General features: G+C 41.3%; 2 protein-coding genes across 2 annotated transcripts; both read left to right on the forward strand.

Annotated features, from left to right (window-relative positions):
* Positions 1-482: 482 nt before the first annotated feature.
* Positions 483-9,195, forward strand: thoc7 (THO complex 7). Its single transcript, XM_080781020.1, has 8 exons — positions 483-567; positions 1,639-1,762; positions 4,188-4,315; positions 4,536-4,622; positions 6,949-7,006; positions 7,093-7,159; positions 7,249-7,318; positions 9,018-9,195. The coding sequence occupies exons 1-8, from the start codon at positions 549-551 to the stop codon at positions 9,077-9,079; spliced, it is 615 nt and encodes a 204-aa protein (XP_080637146.1). The 5' UTR covers positions 483-548; the 3' UTR covers positions 9,080-9,195.
* A 1,114-nt stretch (positions 9,196-10,309) lies between these two features.
* On the forward strand, positions 10,310-17,124 carry LOC308332409 (interferon-induced GTP-binding protein Mx3-like). Its single transcript, XM_080788303.1, has 13 exons — positions 10,310-10,646; positions 11,099-11,236; positions 11,658-11,812; positions 13,184-13,322; positions 13,452-13,557; positions 13,868-13,960; positions 14,268-14,346; positions 14,507-14,629; positions 15,125-15,266; positions 15,372-15,530; positions 15,800-15,876; positions 15,994-16,290; positions 16,431-17,124. The coding sequence occupies exons 1-13, from the start codon at positions 10,460-10,462 to the stop codon at positions 16,653-16,655; spliced, it is 1,920 nt and encodes a 639-aa protein (XP_080644429.1). The 5' UTR covers positions 10,310-10,459; the 3' UTR covers positions 16,656-17,124.
* Positions 17,125-17,501: the final 377 nt, after the last annotated feature.

The following is a 17,501-nucleotide window of genomic DNA, read 5'->3' on the forward strand; positions in this document are numbered from 1 at the left end:
AGCCAAGGAACAGAACAGGAATTCATCATAAAGGAGGCATTAAAAGAAGCATATAGGCCTACAGTGTGACCTATAGGGCTCAAGTGTTTGAAATAATTCAGCTGGGGACCCCCTGCAAACCTAAGGACCCTGCCCTGGGGAATATAAAGTATGCTTTTAACCTTTTAGCGTCCTTTTTTATAAATACCACGTGCTGGCCCATTTTGGCCAACTGTTAATACAGTGGCCTGTTAATCAAACAGACCCCGGGCCCCACTTTGAGAATTACTGAGTTAGAGGAGGGGCCCACTTGCCCACTTCCTGTTGTTTATTATTACATCATGAAATTAATGAACACAATATACTGTAGAGTGTAGACTGTAGTATCAGTAGGCCTATGTAGTTGTTTTGTATTGTTTTCATTGCTTTCATCACCACATTCCAATCCAGTAGGCGGGGGTAATGCCCCTGCTGCTCTACACACAGTACACACCAAAGAAGAAGAAGAATAACTTCCTGTTGTTGTTTCAATAAAGTTTATTTTATGCGCTTTGCTTTGCAGACAAAACATGGGAGCTGTGACAGACGGTGAGACATTATGGTGGATTTATTATAGTTTATTCGGTAACTGTCTGTAGAGGAAAGTGGCGAGTGTAATGTCAATCACATTGTTGACAATGACTGAACGTAGCAGAGAAACGTTATTACGAACGTTTAGCTGCTAAAATGACCATGCTAGGTGGCTAACGTTAGCCTCACAGGGGTAGGAGGAGTGGGTACCTAACATTGTAGTCAACTCAATGATAAATTGGCTATTTTATTTAAATTCATTGGCTACTAACCCTGTGGATAGCCAGTCGTTATGGGCATAAACAAGAAGTTGAAGGGTACAGATCTGATCATGATTTACTGCACATCATGTTCACTTGCATGACTTTCAGACCATTTTCCAAATTACTTATTTTATACATTTAGGAAAAAAGTAGCCAATTTTAGGTTGATATAATTTAACAGTGAATGTAATTTAGTATAATTGCATAAATCATGTAGATATTTCAATTTGTGCTCTCATAATGGTCTATAGGGCCTAGACTCTAGGCTAGGGACACATAATTTAAATTATTTCAGAAGTACCCATGAAATATGTTTAAGTGCCCTCACTGCCCTGTGTCCATCCGTACCTGCTGGCATTTGATTTGTTTTGTTCACCTTCTGTCGGAGGTGTACTGCCCTACGAAGCCAAAGTGCAGTCATTTGTTTTACTGATAATAAATGGGTTTAAATGTCCTCAGCCAAATGCGATATCAGCACATACAAGTGATATCTAACTATACATGCACCACGTCTCTGTGTACGGTTGTGATCCACGTAACTCGAGAACCGTTTGTCCCACCGACTTCAAATTTGACACACGTGTTCCACACCACCACCGGGAGTGCAGTGCCTAAAACACCTTGTCTCTTGTCAGGCTCTGCCAGTGGACCTAATGAGCCTAAGTCCTCTCCTGTAGAATTCCCAGCCTCCACTTGAAATGTACTGTAATTCTGCAAACTGTTAATAAATCAATCAATCAAGGCCTCAGCCAATCGATTGCTTACAGTCCACTTTTCAGTCAGTTTGCTTGCACTTTCGTTATTCATTGTTCTCCTCCTTGTGTAGATGAAGTGATCAGAAAGCGTCTCCTTATTGACGGCGATGGAGCCGGAGATGACCGCCGTATCAACGTCCTCCTGAAGAGCTTCACCAAATGGTGCAACTCACCCGCTGGGACACCGGAAGAAGGGTAAACTTCAATTCAATTGTATTTTGTAATTCAAGTGTGTCAAATCACAAGTTGTCTCAAGGCACTTTACATGTAGAGTAGAGAACCGACAGAGATCCCACCCTGAGCATGCAATTTTGCGACTGTGGTATACGAACGAAAAACTCCCCCTTAGCTGGAAGAAACGTGAAGCAACCCGGGTGGGCGGCCATCTACCTCGACCGTGTCGGGGGATAGAGAAGGAGAGACAGAGAGGGAGATATTTAGTGGTATAAGAATGTTGAGATAATCTACAGTGTAGACTCAGACTGGTATGATATAATGTGGTAGCAGTCCATGGTTGTGCTCTGTAAAGGAACTCTGGAAAGTGGAAACCCTTAGTTTGAATACTTTGGTTTTCTCACGGACATACAAAGCGAGCAGCGGATTATTATTAGATGAAAGAACCACCAGTGTTGGAAAAAGTACCCGCGTTCTTTATACTTTGATACTTTATACTTTTACACTCGTAAAAGTATCACTACTGCAATGTAGAAATACTCTGTTACAAGTAGATGTCCGGAATTCAAAATTAACTTGGGTAAAAGTACAAAACTATTGGTATGATCTAAATGTACTTGAAGTACCAAAAGTAGAAGGTACTCATTATGCAGAATGCCCTGTTTTCACAAGTTTTCAAATGTATAAATATTGGGCACGGTGGCACAGTTGGTAGTGCTGTCGCCTCACAGCTAGAAGGTCCTGGGTTTGATTCCCGCTCGGGGCACTGTGGGTGCTGGCGGCGTGTTTCCTCCTCCGCATGCCCATACCCGAAGGCGGGGTTGGCGAAAGGGCCTTTCTGTGTGGAGTTTGCATGTTCTCCCCGTGTCCCCTAGGGTAGGTACCCTCACAAAAACATGCAGTAATCCTGGTCTCTAAACTGCCTCCCCCTGGCCAGCCGGGGCGCCTGATGGAGGGGAAAGGAGCTGGTTGGAATAACGTGTTCCTTCCACGCGCTACGTCCAACCAGGGAAACTCCCCCCTGTCAGGTGTAAAGGAGCAACTTGGACACTCAAGCATGAAGGGAGCATGAGTTAAGTCCGTTGCTCTCCCCAGGTTGGCGGAGGGTGTGTAGAGCCCAGGATCACAGTAGATGATTGACACAGGGGTGAAAAAAATGGGTTACAAAATCGTGGGATAAAAAAAAATGAGCTTGTTGATCAGCTATTTCAAATTTGGTTCTCAAACTATTTAATGTCAAGGACCCCAGAAATCATATAAAATTGGTCGCCGACCCCCATCTGAAAATGTGTAGTTCCAGGGACCCCCCACCTCCGGAAGCAAAGATTTGAGTAAAAAAACGTTCGCTCTGAAGGAATACAAGCTCGAGCTTGTAGATCTGTTATTTTCAATAGCTAAAGTATAACATAATGCTTAAAACACAGGGTTTCCCATCCTGAATGGGTTAAATGTGCTATAGTGTCTAATGTTCTACAATACATAGTGTGTTTCGTTGCTGTCGGACAGAAACCTTTTTGTTTGTTTTCTGTAAAAGCTTGTAGATCGGCTATTTGTGTACTTTTGTGGTGTTTCTACAATGTACCTTTTAGAATTGAAAGGAAACCCCTTAAGATGTATATCATGTCATTTCCTAGGGGTTCCTTGTCACAAATATACAAAGATTACAGAACAACATAATACAATACATCCATGCATGTACAACAGTTCTTCTGTAACTATCGGCTCCAACTCCACATAATCGCCCACAAAATGAGAAACTTCATGCATACACTTACAGTACAAGCACATGTAGCAAGTAACATGCAATGACATTGGTTTCCAACCAAAGCTATCCTGCGTGGTTGAACTACTTCAGAAAGTCTGTACGGCTCCTTTAATATGTCGCCACCCCGAAATGATTTCTTGTTTGGCAAGAATGTGGCACACACATGATGGGAGGCTGTATTGGTGGAATTAATTTTACCACCAGCTTTGTGAAAACAGACCGTGCAGTTACAGATGAGGCATACATTTTTGGTTCATGAAGAGAAAAAAATATATATAATATACTACCCGATCTCTTTCTCAAAACATGTCTTGTCTCATTAGCGGTGGTTTAAAAAGTAGCCTAGTAGGCTACAGTACTTGCAGTTTATGATACACACTGGGCCATTTGATATGCAGCATGCAGTCAGGGCCATTCCTATCTTAATTTGTGCTATGGCATTCAGCCATTCACTCCATTCAGAAGCTTTTATCAGAGCGTGTACTGTAAATAGTTATGTTTGACTCAAAACTCGGACATATGGGGGTGCTGTTCTACACATTTGGTCAAGAATATTATATACAGTCAGTGCAGACTGGGGAAAGCTGTAAATCTGGGTGGGCCTGCGTCCAGTCCACCCAGGCCCACCTTCAAATGTATATGAACACTGACGATTTGTTTCATGCGTTTGTGTGTGTGCAGGTTCACAACATACCAGAGGATGCTTGGTACGTTAGCCCAATGTGAATTCTCCATGGGGAAGACGTTGATGGTTTATGACATGAACCTTCGCGAAATGGAGAATTACGAGAAAATCTACACAAATATAGGTGGGTCAACAGTTTGGTTGTAGAGAGTTTGACTTGTTACACTACACACACACACACACACACACACACACACACACACACACTAATTTAGAACTCAATTTAAATGTGTACATGAATGAATTGTAATTATCCCCGAGGCCACCTGTGTCAATGTCTGAATGTGAAGTTGATGTTTGCTTCAACTGTAACGTTCTTACCGTCTTCTGTTTAAACGCTGTAGAGGAAAACATCACATCTGCACACGACAAGATATCAGAATGCAAGAAGGAGATTCAGAGGGCAAAGAGAATACGAAAGAATCGACAAGGTGAGACAAGCATGGCAGCTTTACAACAACCTCTATTGATGTTGTGGGGATGTCTACACAAAAGTGTATTAATATCCAGCAGTAGTGCCTATAAAATAGGTGGTAAAGGCAAATAATAGATCAATAGAATAAGTTAACAAAATTACATGCATTACTTTACAGTAACACAGCCTTGAAAACCAGGAAAAGACAACATTTATGCCATGTCACAATCAATATTCTTTTAATGAATATGTTTATTTATTTGGGCACATCAATTTACAGTATACACACACATGACATGTGCTTGTATCATTACATTGTAGCATCCCTGTGTTTTTTTAAGACAGACAAATTGTAAACCATCTACATTCAATTCAATTCAGTTTTATTAAAGTGTCAAATCACAACAAGTTGTCTCAAGACACTTTACAACCAACATTCAATACATCAACGATAAAGCAAGTACGAAACAGGCTAACAAAAGCAGACAAACAATAGACATAGACAAAAAAAGTAAATAAAACTAACAAAATAAGAAAAGAAAATGGATCATTGGTTATTTTTGCATTAGTTCATCAGAGCAGTTAATCAGCTATAGCAAGACGCATCAAGCATTCGAGACAATTAACCAGCTATATACCGAGACACATTCCCTTGCATTGGTTCAGAGCAATAAACAGCTTTACATAGACCCGTCAAGCCTTCCCTTTCATTGGTTAAAAACAATTTAGCAGCTATTCAGAGACATATTAGCTAAGGGCAACCGATGGTAGGTGGTCGAGTAGAAGTTACCATATTTTGGTAAAATTGTCTTCACTGGCTTTAGACCTAGCACTCATACTCTCCATGGGTAGAATTTTATATATGCCACTGTGTAACTGTTGGTGGTTTGTCCAATTGAAATGACACATTTTCTGGCGAGAACTTGTTGTCTATGCTGGAAGGCGGCGGTGGCTCAGGGGTAGAGTGCCTGGATGGGAACCGCAAGGTTGCCAGTTCGAACCCGGGCTCCCCCAGAGTTACTGTCGAAGTGTCCTTGAGCAAGACACTGAACCCCTAATTGCTCCCGATGTGCTAGTTGGTGCCTTGCATGGTTTCCGCTGCCATCGGTGTGTGAATGGGTGAATGTAATGCACAATCTATGTAAAGCGCCTTGGATAAAGGCGCTATATAAAAATAAAAAGTCTGCCATTTGGTAGTGAGTTCTAAAGTCCCCTTCCCAGGATGATATTACTTTATCTATGCTATGCTTGTTCCAAGTATCCATAAACTGATAGAAGTGAGAAATAAAGCCTCTAGGCTTTGTAAATTGGGTGAGACATTTATCTAGTGGGCTTTTAACTGGTTCGTCTGGGGGGAGTTAATGCTGGTTTGAATAAAGTGACGTACTTGTAAAACGGCTAAGAAGTGGTTATTGGGTATGTCAAAACGAGATTGAACCTGTGCGAATGACATGAGCCCTTCTTCAATGAAGAGGTCACCTATAGTCTTAATTCCCTTTGTAAACCAATGGCTAAAAATACTATTATTCATATCTAGTAGAAAATACTTATTGCTGATTATAGGAGTCAGGGAGGAGGAGAATTCCTTCCTCCCTATGGAGGTGGAAATTTCTCTCCAGGCCCTTACTGTATCATAAATAAATAAAAAATGTAATACTTGATACTGGCTTCCCACTGTCCGTTAACAGACTCAGCAAGTTTGCAGGTGAACAACACCACTCATCATATGATCCCATGCTCCGCTAATATGATCAATTACCCATTCATGAAAGGTCTGTGCATGGCAGGCCAAGTTGAAGTTTATTATGTTGGGAAGCACCAGTCCGCCCCAGTCCGTCTTTAGTCTGGGCTTTTTGCCATGCCAAATACATTTGGAGAGATCCCTTTCCAGGTTTCCATGTCACGATCTTAATAATCCCAGACGTTAATTGATTGAATACTTTATTAGACAGAATGTAGCATAAGAAATAACACCAAAATCCAATATCATCAACAAAAAATAAAACACTACAGTGTACACATAGTAGAAGAAAGGGAGGGGTGATGTCAGTGAATGCCATCAACGTTCTATGGAAGAAGTGAGTGAAGTGCCTCCTGGAAGATGGATTTTCAAGCCTGTTTTAAAGGAAGCCAGGCAGTGATCCTCACTTAGTTTTTAAGGGATGGCGTCTAGTCTCACATCACAATATTGATATTGCCCAGCCCTACATTCACTCGAGCAAAGTTCTGAATGAAATAGTTTACAGTGCTTTACAGTTCACAACTCTGTTACAGTGGTGGCACCACACACACTAATAACATTTGGTGATTAAAGTGTAATGATGAATACCTCTCTTTTGCAGAATATGACGCTCTGGCCAAGGTTATTCAGCAGCACCCAGATCGGCATGAAACACTAAAGTGAGTTTCTAGTCGTCCGATGGGATGGATTTTGGCCTTTTCTTTTTTTAAATAAACGAAAAATGACACCTTTGTTCTCCCCACAGACAGCTGGAGGCACTTGACAAAGAACTTCAGCAGCTTTCCAACATCAAAGAGAATGTGGATGCGAAGGTAACGTGTTTCCCTTCAAGTCCACCTAGTTACATTGGTGTTAAGCTGGTGAGGAGTTTTCATATTTTCTCTCTCTTTTCCCCATTCAGTTGGAGTTGAGGAAGAAGCAGTTCCATGTACTCCTCAGTACCATCCAGGAACTACAACAGACACTGGAGAGTGAGTAAACCGCTATCATGTTATGTCACTGTGAGTGTGAGCTACTCCGTTCTGGTGAGCTGCGAAACTTCACGTCTGATTCAAACATCTAAATCCCTGATCTTTCATGGCTCCTCAGAACTGCTCAATATGTATTGAGTCTTGGAGGCAGGCTGTTACATTGGACAATGTGTCCCGGTGCTTAACAAAAGGGACAACGCCTGCAGTCTTCTCTTTGAATGGCCCCATCCGCATGATTAAGTCCTAATCAGCGGTAGTCTGCCTCCCGGTCTTGCACCATGTACATTTATTTGAAACAGAAACTCTGCTTGTGAACTGTAGTGTGGACTGTGACCAGCAGTATTGGCCTACGGGCAAGAATCACAGATTCACCGCAATAGCATTCCTTCTCGTGTTGTGTTAGAATATTGCTGAAATAAGGCGGGCAGACCGCGTCAGGCAAAACGATAGACGAGAGTGCGGCTGCATGCACAACCAGGTGATCAATTTTATAATCGTTTTTAATCGTTTTTAATGCCTTAAAGCTGCACTCTGGAACTTATTTAAATGAATACAACCATAATTTTAACCATATAAAACATCACAAATCTGTATGAAGGACAGGTGCATGTTAATAATATAGCTAGCACTGTAGCACACCTGCAGTGGGTTGGAAATGGACTCTACCTTGAACCTTCTGTTCCAAAGAAAGAATGAGAAATGCAGATCCTGGTGTCGGTATGACACCTAGTGGTTGATGTCCGTAGGACACCTACTTGTTGAAGAGTAGCAGTGCCTTTTGATTGATTGAAATTTGTATTCAGTTTGTGGAATGGGTACATTTCAAAGAAAGTAAAGGTCAATAGAAAATCTTGTTTACATCAGGGTCCTCCATTTTCAAGACATACAGTACAAATATACACATCGTATCTTCAAATACACAGTTAGAGAAAAAAGGGAATACGTGAACAGTATATTTAACTTACAGGGGCCAGTTTTGAATTGCAGCCGTCTATAAGTGCTCTTTGAGAGCGGTTTTGAAGGAGGCTAGGGATTCACATTTCTTATGGCTGTTGGTAGGGCATTTATTTAACCTCTTGTTTGAGCCTCACTTGGGAAGTGGAGTTCTGCTGTCTTGGGTTAAAGTAATAGGAACATGAAACTTAGCTTTCTTGGTTAAAGAATTGGGAAAGTGAAACTTGGCTTCATTCTGGGTGGGAACCCCTTTTGGTGTTTTAAGCATTGTTATACTTTAGCTATTGAAAAATAGCAGATCTCGAGCTCGTAGATCTGCTTTTTTTTTAATCATGAAAATGTAGTGAAAATCTTTGAATATATATATATTCTTTCAGAGCGAACGTTTTTAACTCAAATCTTTGCTTCTGGGGGGGTCCCTGGAACAACATATTTTCAGATGGGGGTCGGTGGCCAATTACATATATTTTTGGGGGTCCTTGACATGAAAATGTTTGAGAACCACTGACATAGAAACATAGGTTTTTCAGAAAACTGTCAGGATTTAGAAGACATTTGTAGAATCGTCCTCTGGTCTAAATTGGTTAAAGAAATAGGGAAGTGGAGTTCCGCTTTCTTGGGTTAAAATAATTCTTGTTTAACAAACCAGAAATGTTTGGTTGATGGTTCACAAAATGTGCTGATGGAAGGATAGAATTACCTGTTATATGCCTTGCTATTAATTGTTTTGTGTTCTATTTTCTAGATGATGAGAAATCAGACAGTGATGAAAACAACCAGGATGCCCCCATGGAGAATGGTGAATGAATGTGGGGGAGACTCTGTGAACAAATGAGGACTTTTAAATGATTTTGTTTTTTTGCCCGTTTGTTTTTATATGACGTCTAGTTTTTTCCTGAATAAAGTGAATGCATACTAATGTGCTTGTGTGTTGTGATATAAGTGTTGATGTATGCCATGATTCTCATGGTACAATTATATTTTTTTTGTGAGAATCTGTTTTCACACTGTCAGAGAAGACATGATCCTTTACAATGTGTAAATGTAAAACTAGTGGCTTTTTTCACAAATCACAGATTGGGACTAGACCTAAAACACTTTCAGTCTAGAGGTTATGTTTTGCCGTACATCGGTCCGTACATGTGTCTTCTTGTGTCGCGCACCGGACATGGCAGATTTCAATCTTACAGCGAAGGTAAATACAAATAGAAGGGTATGTTGTTGTGTTCACAAACTGATTGTCAAATGGTGTCACATTGATTCTATACTACTAATTTATTATTGATGCTATGCACGCCTGCAGTCTCCAGGGATAATGCTGTGCAGTCTTGGCTGTTAAGTCATCATCATTCTCAATTTCTCACGTTTTCTTCTGTAACAGCTGGTCTGGACGTGGGCTGACCTCAGGAAACATGCTTAGGGGGGGAAGTTGTATTGCAGTAGCCATGAATGCACCACCAGGTGGCAGTTCCATCACAGCAGCAGCACCAACATCCAGCTGCTTGTAGGAAAAGTAATTTTTTACACAAAGTAAAACATTACTTTGTGTACTATTGGTTTCAAGTGGCCGATTTTAATTGTGAACAATTAATAATATTCTGTATATAAAATACAATTCCATTCATATTACACACAATCGGCTGTATAAAGACGAGAGAAGCTTGTAGGCCCAAGATATTGTTTAATGGGTAGTAAATTATAGTATACTTTAATTTAAGCACACTAAAGGTGACTCCAGAGCGAACAAACTTGCACGCCACGGCGCCACCATCACTGTATTAAATGGGGGCACGATGTATTATCTTTTTGTCTGATAGGCTACAATCTGTTAATTTGTCTGATATTTATATGGAAGAAGCAGCCGCAGGAGCCTCTGTATAGATTTATTTTCTGCAGGGCGTTGCCCAGCCCCATATGCCCTGGCTGACAAGAAATGAAAATCAATGAAACATTCGAGGCTGGGTGCTATTTGAAACTTTCATCCAGGGAAACGAAAGTGAAACTTAAAATATGCTAAGAAGGAGTTCCAGTAAGCATCCCTGACCCTGTACAGTCAGTGGTAGCTTAAACAGCCCCTATACCGACTCAGAGTACCGACTGCCTGTCCGCGAATTGATATCGCCTATCGTGCATCCGACTGACAATCAATTTGTAGGTGTTTTAATAATCATCATCCTTTGTTAAATCATGAATAATCTAAACGAACATTTTGAGGAGAAGGTGCGTCCCTGCATTGACCTCATTGATTCTCTACGCTCCCTGGGTGTGGAGAAGGACCTGGCGCTTCCAGCTATCGCCGTGATTGGAGACCAAAGCTCTGGGAAGAGTTCTGTGTTGGAGGCGCTGTCCGGAGTGGCTTTACCAAGAGGAAGTGGTAAGACTCTTACAATATTTATTTTGCACTAGAAATAAGCTCCAAAATAAATTGCAGGCTACAGAACTTTTTAACTAAACCATACATATAGCCGCTCGCACGCCCCCACATGCGCTCAATAGAATAAAGCAAGCGTGCCAATTTCGGTCCTTTTCATAATTCAGTGTTTTAGGCAAAGCGATGCAGGCCTAATTATTATAGGCTATTATGTATGTTCATTCCATACCAAAACTGTCGTGTGTGTGTGTGTGTGTGTGTGGGTGTGTGTGTGTGTGTGATTGTGATTGTGATTCTGACCTGTCATCTCTCCGTGTGTCTTGTGTCAACACACGGAGAGTTGTGACTACACACACGCACAACTGATGTCACTACACTGATAAAGTGAAAGTGACATTAGGTTAAAATGGGTGATTTTACCTCTTTTTCCCACCTCTTAACTCTTTCCCACTAAGGTATTGTGACAAGATGTCCTCTTGAGCTGAAGATGAAGAGAGGGCATCATGGAGAGAAGTGGTTTGGAAAGATCAGTTACCAGGGCCATGAGCAAGAGCTAGAAGACCCCACAGATGTGGAGAATAAAATCCGTGAAGGTGGGCTCACTTTAGATTGAGATGTTCCCCCCCTAATTGTCTGGCATTTTTCATTATTGTTCTTTTACCATTTAATACAACACTGAAACCATCCATCTCTTTTTAGGTTGAGCTAAACAGCAATAGCACATTTACATACTAAGTGTGTCACTTTGTGCCATGCCACTGCACTGCTATTTTTGAAAAATCTTTTAATTTATAAGTGTACTCTGTTAAAAAAAAAATTGTTTCTTGGTGTCCATGGAACACAATAATTTGAGATGGGGGGTCGGAGGCCAAATACATATGGGGTCCTTGACTTGAAAACGTTTGAACACCACTTAAGTTTTTCAGAAAACTGTTAGGATTTAGAAGACATTTGTAGAATCAGACTCAGGTCTTAATGGATTCATCATGATGTACCATATTATATCTCCATTAGCCCAGAATGAGATAGCAGGTGTTGGCGTGGGGATCAGTGAAGAGCTCATCAGTCTGGAGATCGTCTCTCCTGACGTTCCAGATCTCACTCTCATAGACCTGCCTGGCATTGCCAGGGTGGCTGTGAAGGGTCAGCCCGAGAACATCGGGGACCAGGTATGCTACTGCAGCTCAGCTTACTGCTGCCTTAGGGCTGCTGGGCAAATACCCGATAATATATCGAAACGGTTGTGGAAATGTAGAGATTTCCACGGTGAGAGAATCAATACCGGTAATTACAACTAAATGCCTTTAGTGGATTTATACAAATGTAATAATATATAATAAATCAATAATTATATAGGAATAAAAATGTAATTTCCATTACAGAAACCAATATTTTACTACTCGACTTAATACTCGACTTAATCTTGCTCATGTACAGTATAGGTTAATTGATTACTCGCGAAACAGGCAGATTTGAATGCCATCAATGCATTGAAAGGGACAAAATCACGTTTAATTAGAGCATTGTATGCTCTCAGTAGCTGTCTACTGACCTACCGCAACCGTCACCAGCGCAAAACGTTATATTCCGACATTACTAACCCTAACCGGCCTCGTAAATTCCCTAACCTCATATCAGTCTTAATCGGCAGCGTAAATCCCCTAATCTCATATCAGTCTTAACCGGCCACGTGAATCAGTTGACAACGCGCGTCGTCGCTGTCAAAACAGTAGCCGTGATCAACTCACAGAATGCAGCCTACTGAGATCTTGGTAGGACAGTAGTAATGCTCTGGTTAAACGTGAATGCTTTCAATGCATTGATGGCATTCGAAACGGGTGCTTCTGAGGACTCCGGTCAACAAAGTATGTGTATAAGGTTTAAGTGGTTAAGATCGAAGGTCATTTATTTGTGACATATTTGAGCATTTCAACCATTTTCAACCTTATCTTCATATAATTTGTTTTCACTCATTCTCATTATACACAACACATTTCAACATTGCTTTTGAGTGTTTAGAAAAGTGACAATTGAACTGTGCGGACAGTTCAGAAACCAGATTACCAGTGACATCATCATCGGGGGGGGGGGGGGGGGGGGGGGAGAAAATAAACTACAGCCTTTATCTTCCTGGAAAGTTAGCACACTGAAATAGAAGCCATGTTTTTTACGTTAATATAAATAAAGATAAAAGTTTGAAATCTTGTTTGAAATGAGCAAACCTGGCTGCCGATTATGTCACTGTCTGGTAGGCAGGATTCTGAACTGTCCACAGCCCTCCTCTGAGACATGGGACCGTGCTTGCGGTTATGGTTAGGTTGGTGTTTGAGGTAGGTGGTTGTTTGTCGGACCAATAACTAGTCTGAACTAAGTACTGCACCCATGTGTGCAGACAGAAACGGTGCCATGATATAATGAGCATTACTGAGGTAAAATTATCTAAAGATCGGTCGAAATAAGTGGCCCTTTAGAATAGATCATTGCTGATTTGAAATACTAAGACAGGTTCATCAAAATGACACAAGGATGTTTATTTTCAGATAAAGAGACTGATAAGGACGTTCATCAATAAACAAGAAACCATTAACTTGGTAGTTGTTCCGTGCAACGTGGATATAGCAACGACCGAGGCGTTGCAGATGGCAAAGGAAGTAGACCCTGAAGGCCAAAGAACTTTAGGTAAACAATAAGTGGGTTGTGCTGCTCAAATTTGATGGAATGCTTCTTTGTGTCTTAGGTTTTATTGTGTTTTAGGAAACACATACAGTAGACATTTGCACCTCTCTCCCTTACACTCTGGGTATACAGGCATCCTCACCAAACCTGACTTAGTTGACAAAGGCACAGAGGAGACAGCGGTGGACATTGTTCATAACGAGGTCTTCCCCTTGACGAAGGGCTACATGATCGTCAGGTGACAAATTGCGCTGATTCTCTCTTTGCACCTTAATGTCTAATATCATACCTGCTGATATGTGTATGCACCTTATGTCTAACCTATGCATGTGCAATGCATACTGTATGAACTGGATTGTCACAGCACAGACTATTGTACAGTACATTAATATTATAATGTCATGTAGATATTTTAGATTTCTCCTTGTTTCTTTTTCTCTAGTGTTTCTCCATGCCACACACTTATTTTCTTTCTTTCTGAAGAAAAAAATACAAGCATTTGTAAACCATGTGATGTGATAATTAAGTCCATTCTGATTCTGATTCAGGTGTCGGGGTCAAAAGGAAATCACAGAGAGAGTGTCTCTGAAGGAGGCCTCGGAGAGAGAAAGGGACTTTTTCAAAGAACATGCGCACTTCCGGTAAATGCCAATAGTAGTTGTATTTAGTCACAAGCTCTTCTTTAGTTTTAGTTTTTTAATTGCCAAAAATAGCTGAACTACAAGCTCAAAACGCAAGCTTGTAGATCAACTACGGTGTAGTTGATCTAGTTGATCGTAGTTACTACGCTGTTGTATGATGGAGACAAAACAGCTGAAACATGGAGATACAAGGTTTCTGCCTGACAGTAACATAATAATATTCTTACCCTACCTGTTTTAAAGTTCTTGCTGTACAGATTGTGGTACCGTATGTGATCAGTAACTTCCCCATTGTTTCTTTCAATAGCTGTCTTTATGATGAGGGCTATGCCACCATTCCTAAACTGGCTGAGAAACTCACCCTGGAACTCGTGAATCATATTCAAGTGAATCCTTCTCATTAATTCCCTGCAACGTTTTGATACATAAATTGACTAATAATCACAGCATACTGTACACACATTAAACTTGCATTTTTGTATACTGCATACACTGTATTTAGGTTTTGGAAGTTGACCGTTGATGTCCCATTTGTTGTTGTCTCAGAAATCCCTGCCTCGACTTGAGGAGCAAATCGAGGAGAAGTTGGCACAGACCCATGCAGAGCTGGAGAGATGTGGCACCGGACCCCCACCTGAGCCTTCAGAGAGACTTGCCTTCCTTATCAATGTGAGCCCCTTCATGTGATGCAACCCTGACACTCTGATCTGCAGATTCTTCCACCTTAATATTCTTTGTGTATATCTGGAGATTTTTACGAATGCCACAGAATTTAGATATATTATTTAGGGCCGTCCGGGTGGCGCAGAAGTAAAGTTCCTGCCCCCACCACCATGGAGACCAGGGGTTCAGTCTTGGCCGGGCGCTCTAACAAACACAACTGGGTTAGAAGTAGAGCCGAGAGGGAGATATCCCACCCATCATTCACCACTAGTGAACTGTACCCCTGCATGTGCACCGTCCTCCCAGCCTTGACATCACAAACTGTAGGAGTCAGCAGTTGGCATATTAACCTAATTGGTAGAAAGAGATAAAGGAATAAGAATTGTAAATATTGTATAATTAAAATGTCTTTCAAATGTGTTCAAAGACACCTGTCTGTAAATACAGTGTATAGTTTATACACATAGAATACATCTGAACTGGTTTTAATTTGTTTTCCAGAAAGTGACAGCGTTCAGTCAGGACGCCATCAGTCTGACTAAAGGGGAGGAGCTAAAATGTGTCGAAGAGCTCAATGTCTTCCCCATGCTCAGAAAAGAGTTTCAGAAGTGGCAGGACCACCTGGACCACTCAGGAGAGGACTGTGAGTGTGTTAGTGCTGGTTTGGCTCTGCCCACAAAGATCTGGACAGACAGATATGAACAAGACATTTAAATAAATGAATGTCAAAATTATCAATATGTTACAGTTCACGAGTGGATTGAGAGAGAGGTGGCTGAATATGAAAATAAGTACCGTGGAAGAGAACTGCCCGGGTTCATCAACTTCAAAACCTTTGAGGTGATGGTGAAGGACCAGATCAAAAAGATGGAGGAACCAGCAGTCAAGAGACTTAAAGATATAGGAGGTATAGCACTATTATTAATACTCATGATTCATGAAACCAGTTTACACAGTTGGACGAGTTCCTTCGCTAGTTCAACTGGCCTCCCAGGCTCCCCCGTGTCCCTGCACTCTATCAACCCACCAAGTACAATGCACATGAATCTCTGTCTGAATGTAGTCAGACAGACCTCAATGAGCTCAATGTTTAATGCCACAAGAAATAATATGTATTTGTGTGATTTCTTTCTATACTTAAAATCTGATCTGTTGGAATGTTGTTATGACCTCTAGATGCTGTTAGGAAGGTGTTCATCCAGCTGGCTCATGATAGCTTTGTTGGATTTCCTCATCTGATCAAGACAGCCAAGGTAAGCGCTGAACAACAAACCAGATAATAATAAATGGTATGCTTTATATAATTATATGTGTTTCCCTCCTTTTTTGCCTATGTCGACAGAATCACTTAAAGTTGGTTTGTTTTCCAGGCAAAGATTGAAGCCATCAAGCAGGAGAAACAGACCATGGCAGAGTCCACCATCAGGACCCAGTTCAAAATGGAGATGATCGTTTACACACAGGACAGAACCTACAGTCAAAGTTTGGACCAAATGAAGAAGGAAGAGATTATAGAGGAATCAGATCTTGCCCAAGTGCCCAAAGTTTTTCCTTTTGGCAGTCCCGCCAAAATCAACCTGAGTTTAGAGAGAAGGACCACCATTTACTCCTATGATAAGCATGCCACCCTGCAAGAGATGATGTTGCACCTCAAGTCTTATTTTCAAGTAAGTTTTAAGTTAGCAATTTTCCGTCTAGAGGTCCGTAAAACGTCAAACAAATCAGAGAGAATGGCCATATTCACTGTAGTGTCTCTGATCATTGGCATCACTCACTGTCCACTTGTCTTCTGGTCTGCACCCTCCAGATTGCCAGGCAGCGCCTGTCGGACCAGATCCCTATGGTGATCCGCTACTTCATGCTGCAGGAGTGCGCCTCTCAGATGCAGATGCAGATGCTGCAGATGTTGCAGGACAAGGAGAACGTGGAGGTCCTGCTTAAGGAAGACATCGACATCGGCAGCAAGAGAGCCTCCCTGCAGAGCCGCCTCAAGCGCCTGACGCAGGCCCAAAGATACCTGGTGGGCTTCTAGAAGGGGGGGGGGGGGGCTAACCCACGTTGTTGTTCTCTCATTATCGCTGTCGGGATTCCAAAACTGTTAATTTTCAGGAAATGGGGAAATATGAATATGTGTAATTATTATTTAGTCACAAGCTTTTGTTAATACTTTTCATTGGTTGGATGTACTGTACTGTAACATTCCTCTACCCCAGATGTGAACCCCAGTTTTCTGCACTGAAGTGCTGAATTTGTTTTTTACCATTGAGCTATAGAGCCTGCCTGCTTGCTCATAATTTAATCTGGACCATCAGGTCAAAATTCTTGTAAGATCCTTTGTCTACTCTACTGTCTATAGCAGGGGATCTCAACGTTTTTGGCCGGGGACCCCCGGAAATGCTTTGGCAATGCCTCGGGCCAGACATACCTTCAAGAAGATTTATTACACATTAGTTGAAAGTATTACTACTGCTATCTGGTTAATAAATTCTTTGATTATTGAATCTTGTAACAGTATTTTTCCTTAATCCATCATAACTGCTGAACACATTTGTGACCAGATTTGACTGATGGACTGCCATTGGATTTTTTAAATTTCCGTTATGTTCATGTCATGTGAATGTATGGAATCATAGCTTAAAATTGACATATTGGTTGTTCAGTTTGACCCACCAGTTTTGGAGATATGGCTTATAGAGTGATGTCTTACAGAAAACAGCGAGTTGAGAATTTTATCCGTTGTTCAAGTCAGTGGAAACTGTCATGGAACTCCCCTTCAAATCCCAAGAACCACCATACATAAAGCATTTCACACCTTTTTCCAAGGGTTTTATTGAAATCCTTCAGGGTAGGAAAACAGAAACAGCCCAAACGTAATGAA

Source organism: Protomyctophum bolini (genome assembly GCF_963924005.1).
Source record: "Protomyctophum bolini genome assembly, chromosome: 2".
Lineage (NCBI taxonomy): Eukaryota > Metazoa > Chordata > Actinopteri > Myctophiformes > Myctophidae > Protomyctophum > Protomyctophum bolini.

Bases quoted from the DNA above. Each gene is read 5' to 3' on its own strand.
- LOC308332409 (XM_080788303.1), top strand. From the start codon at position 10,460: ATGAATAATCTAAACGAACATTTTGAGGAGAAGGTGCGTCCCTGCATT. The intron at 13,323-13,451 runs GTAAACAATAAG...CTGGGTATACAG, and splicing joins TGAAGGCCAAAGAACTTTAG to GCATCCTCACCAAACCTGAC. The intron at 13,558-13,867 runs GTGACAAATTGC...ATTCTGATTCAG, and splicing joins AAGGGCTACATGATCGTCAG to GTGTCGGGGTCAAAAGGAAA.
- thoc7 (XM_080781020.1), top strand. The intron at 1,763-4,187 runs GTAAACTTCAAT...GTGTGTGTGCAG, and splicing joins GCTGGGACACCGGAAGAAGG to GTTCACAACATACCAGAGGA. The intron at 7,319-9,017 runs GTGAGTAAACCG...TCTATTTTCTAG, and splicing joins ACTACAACAGACACTGGAGA to ATGATGAGAAATCAGACAGT.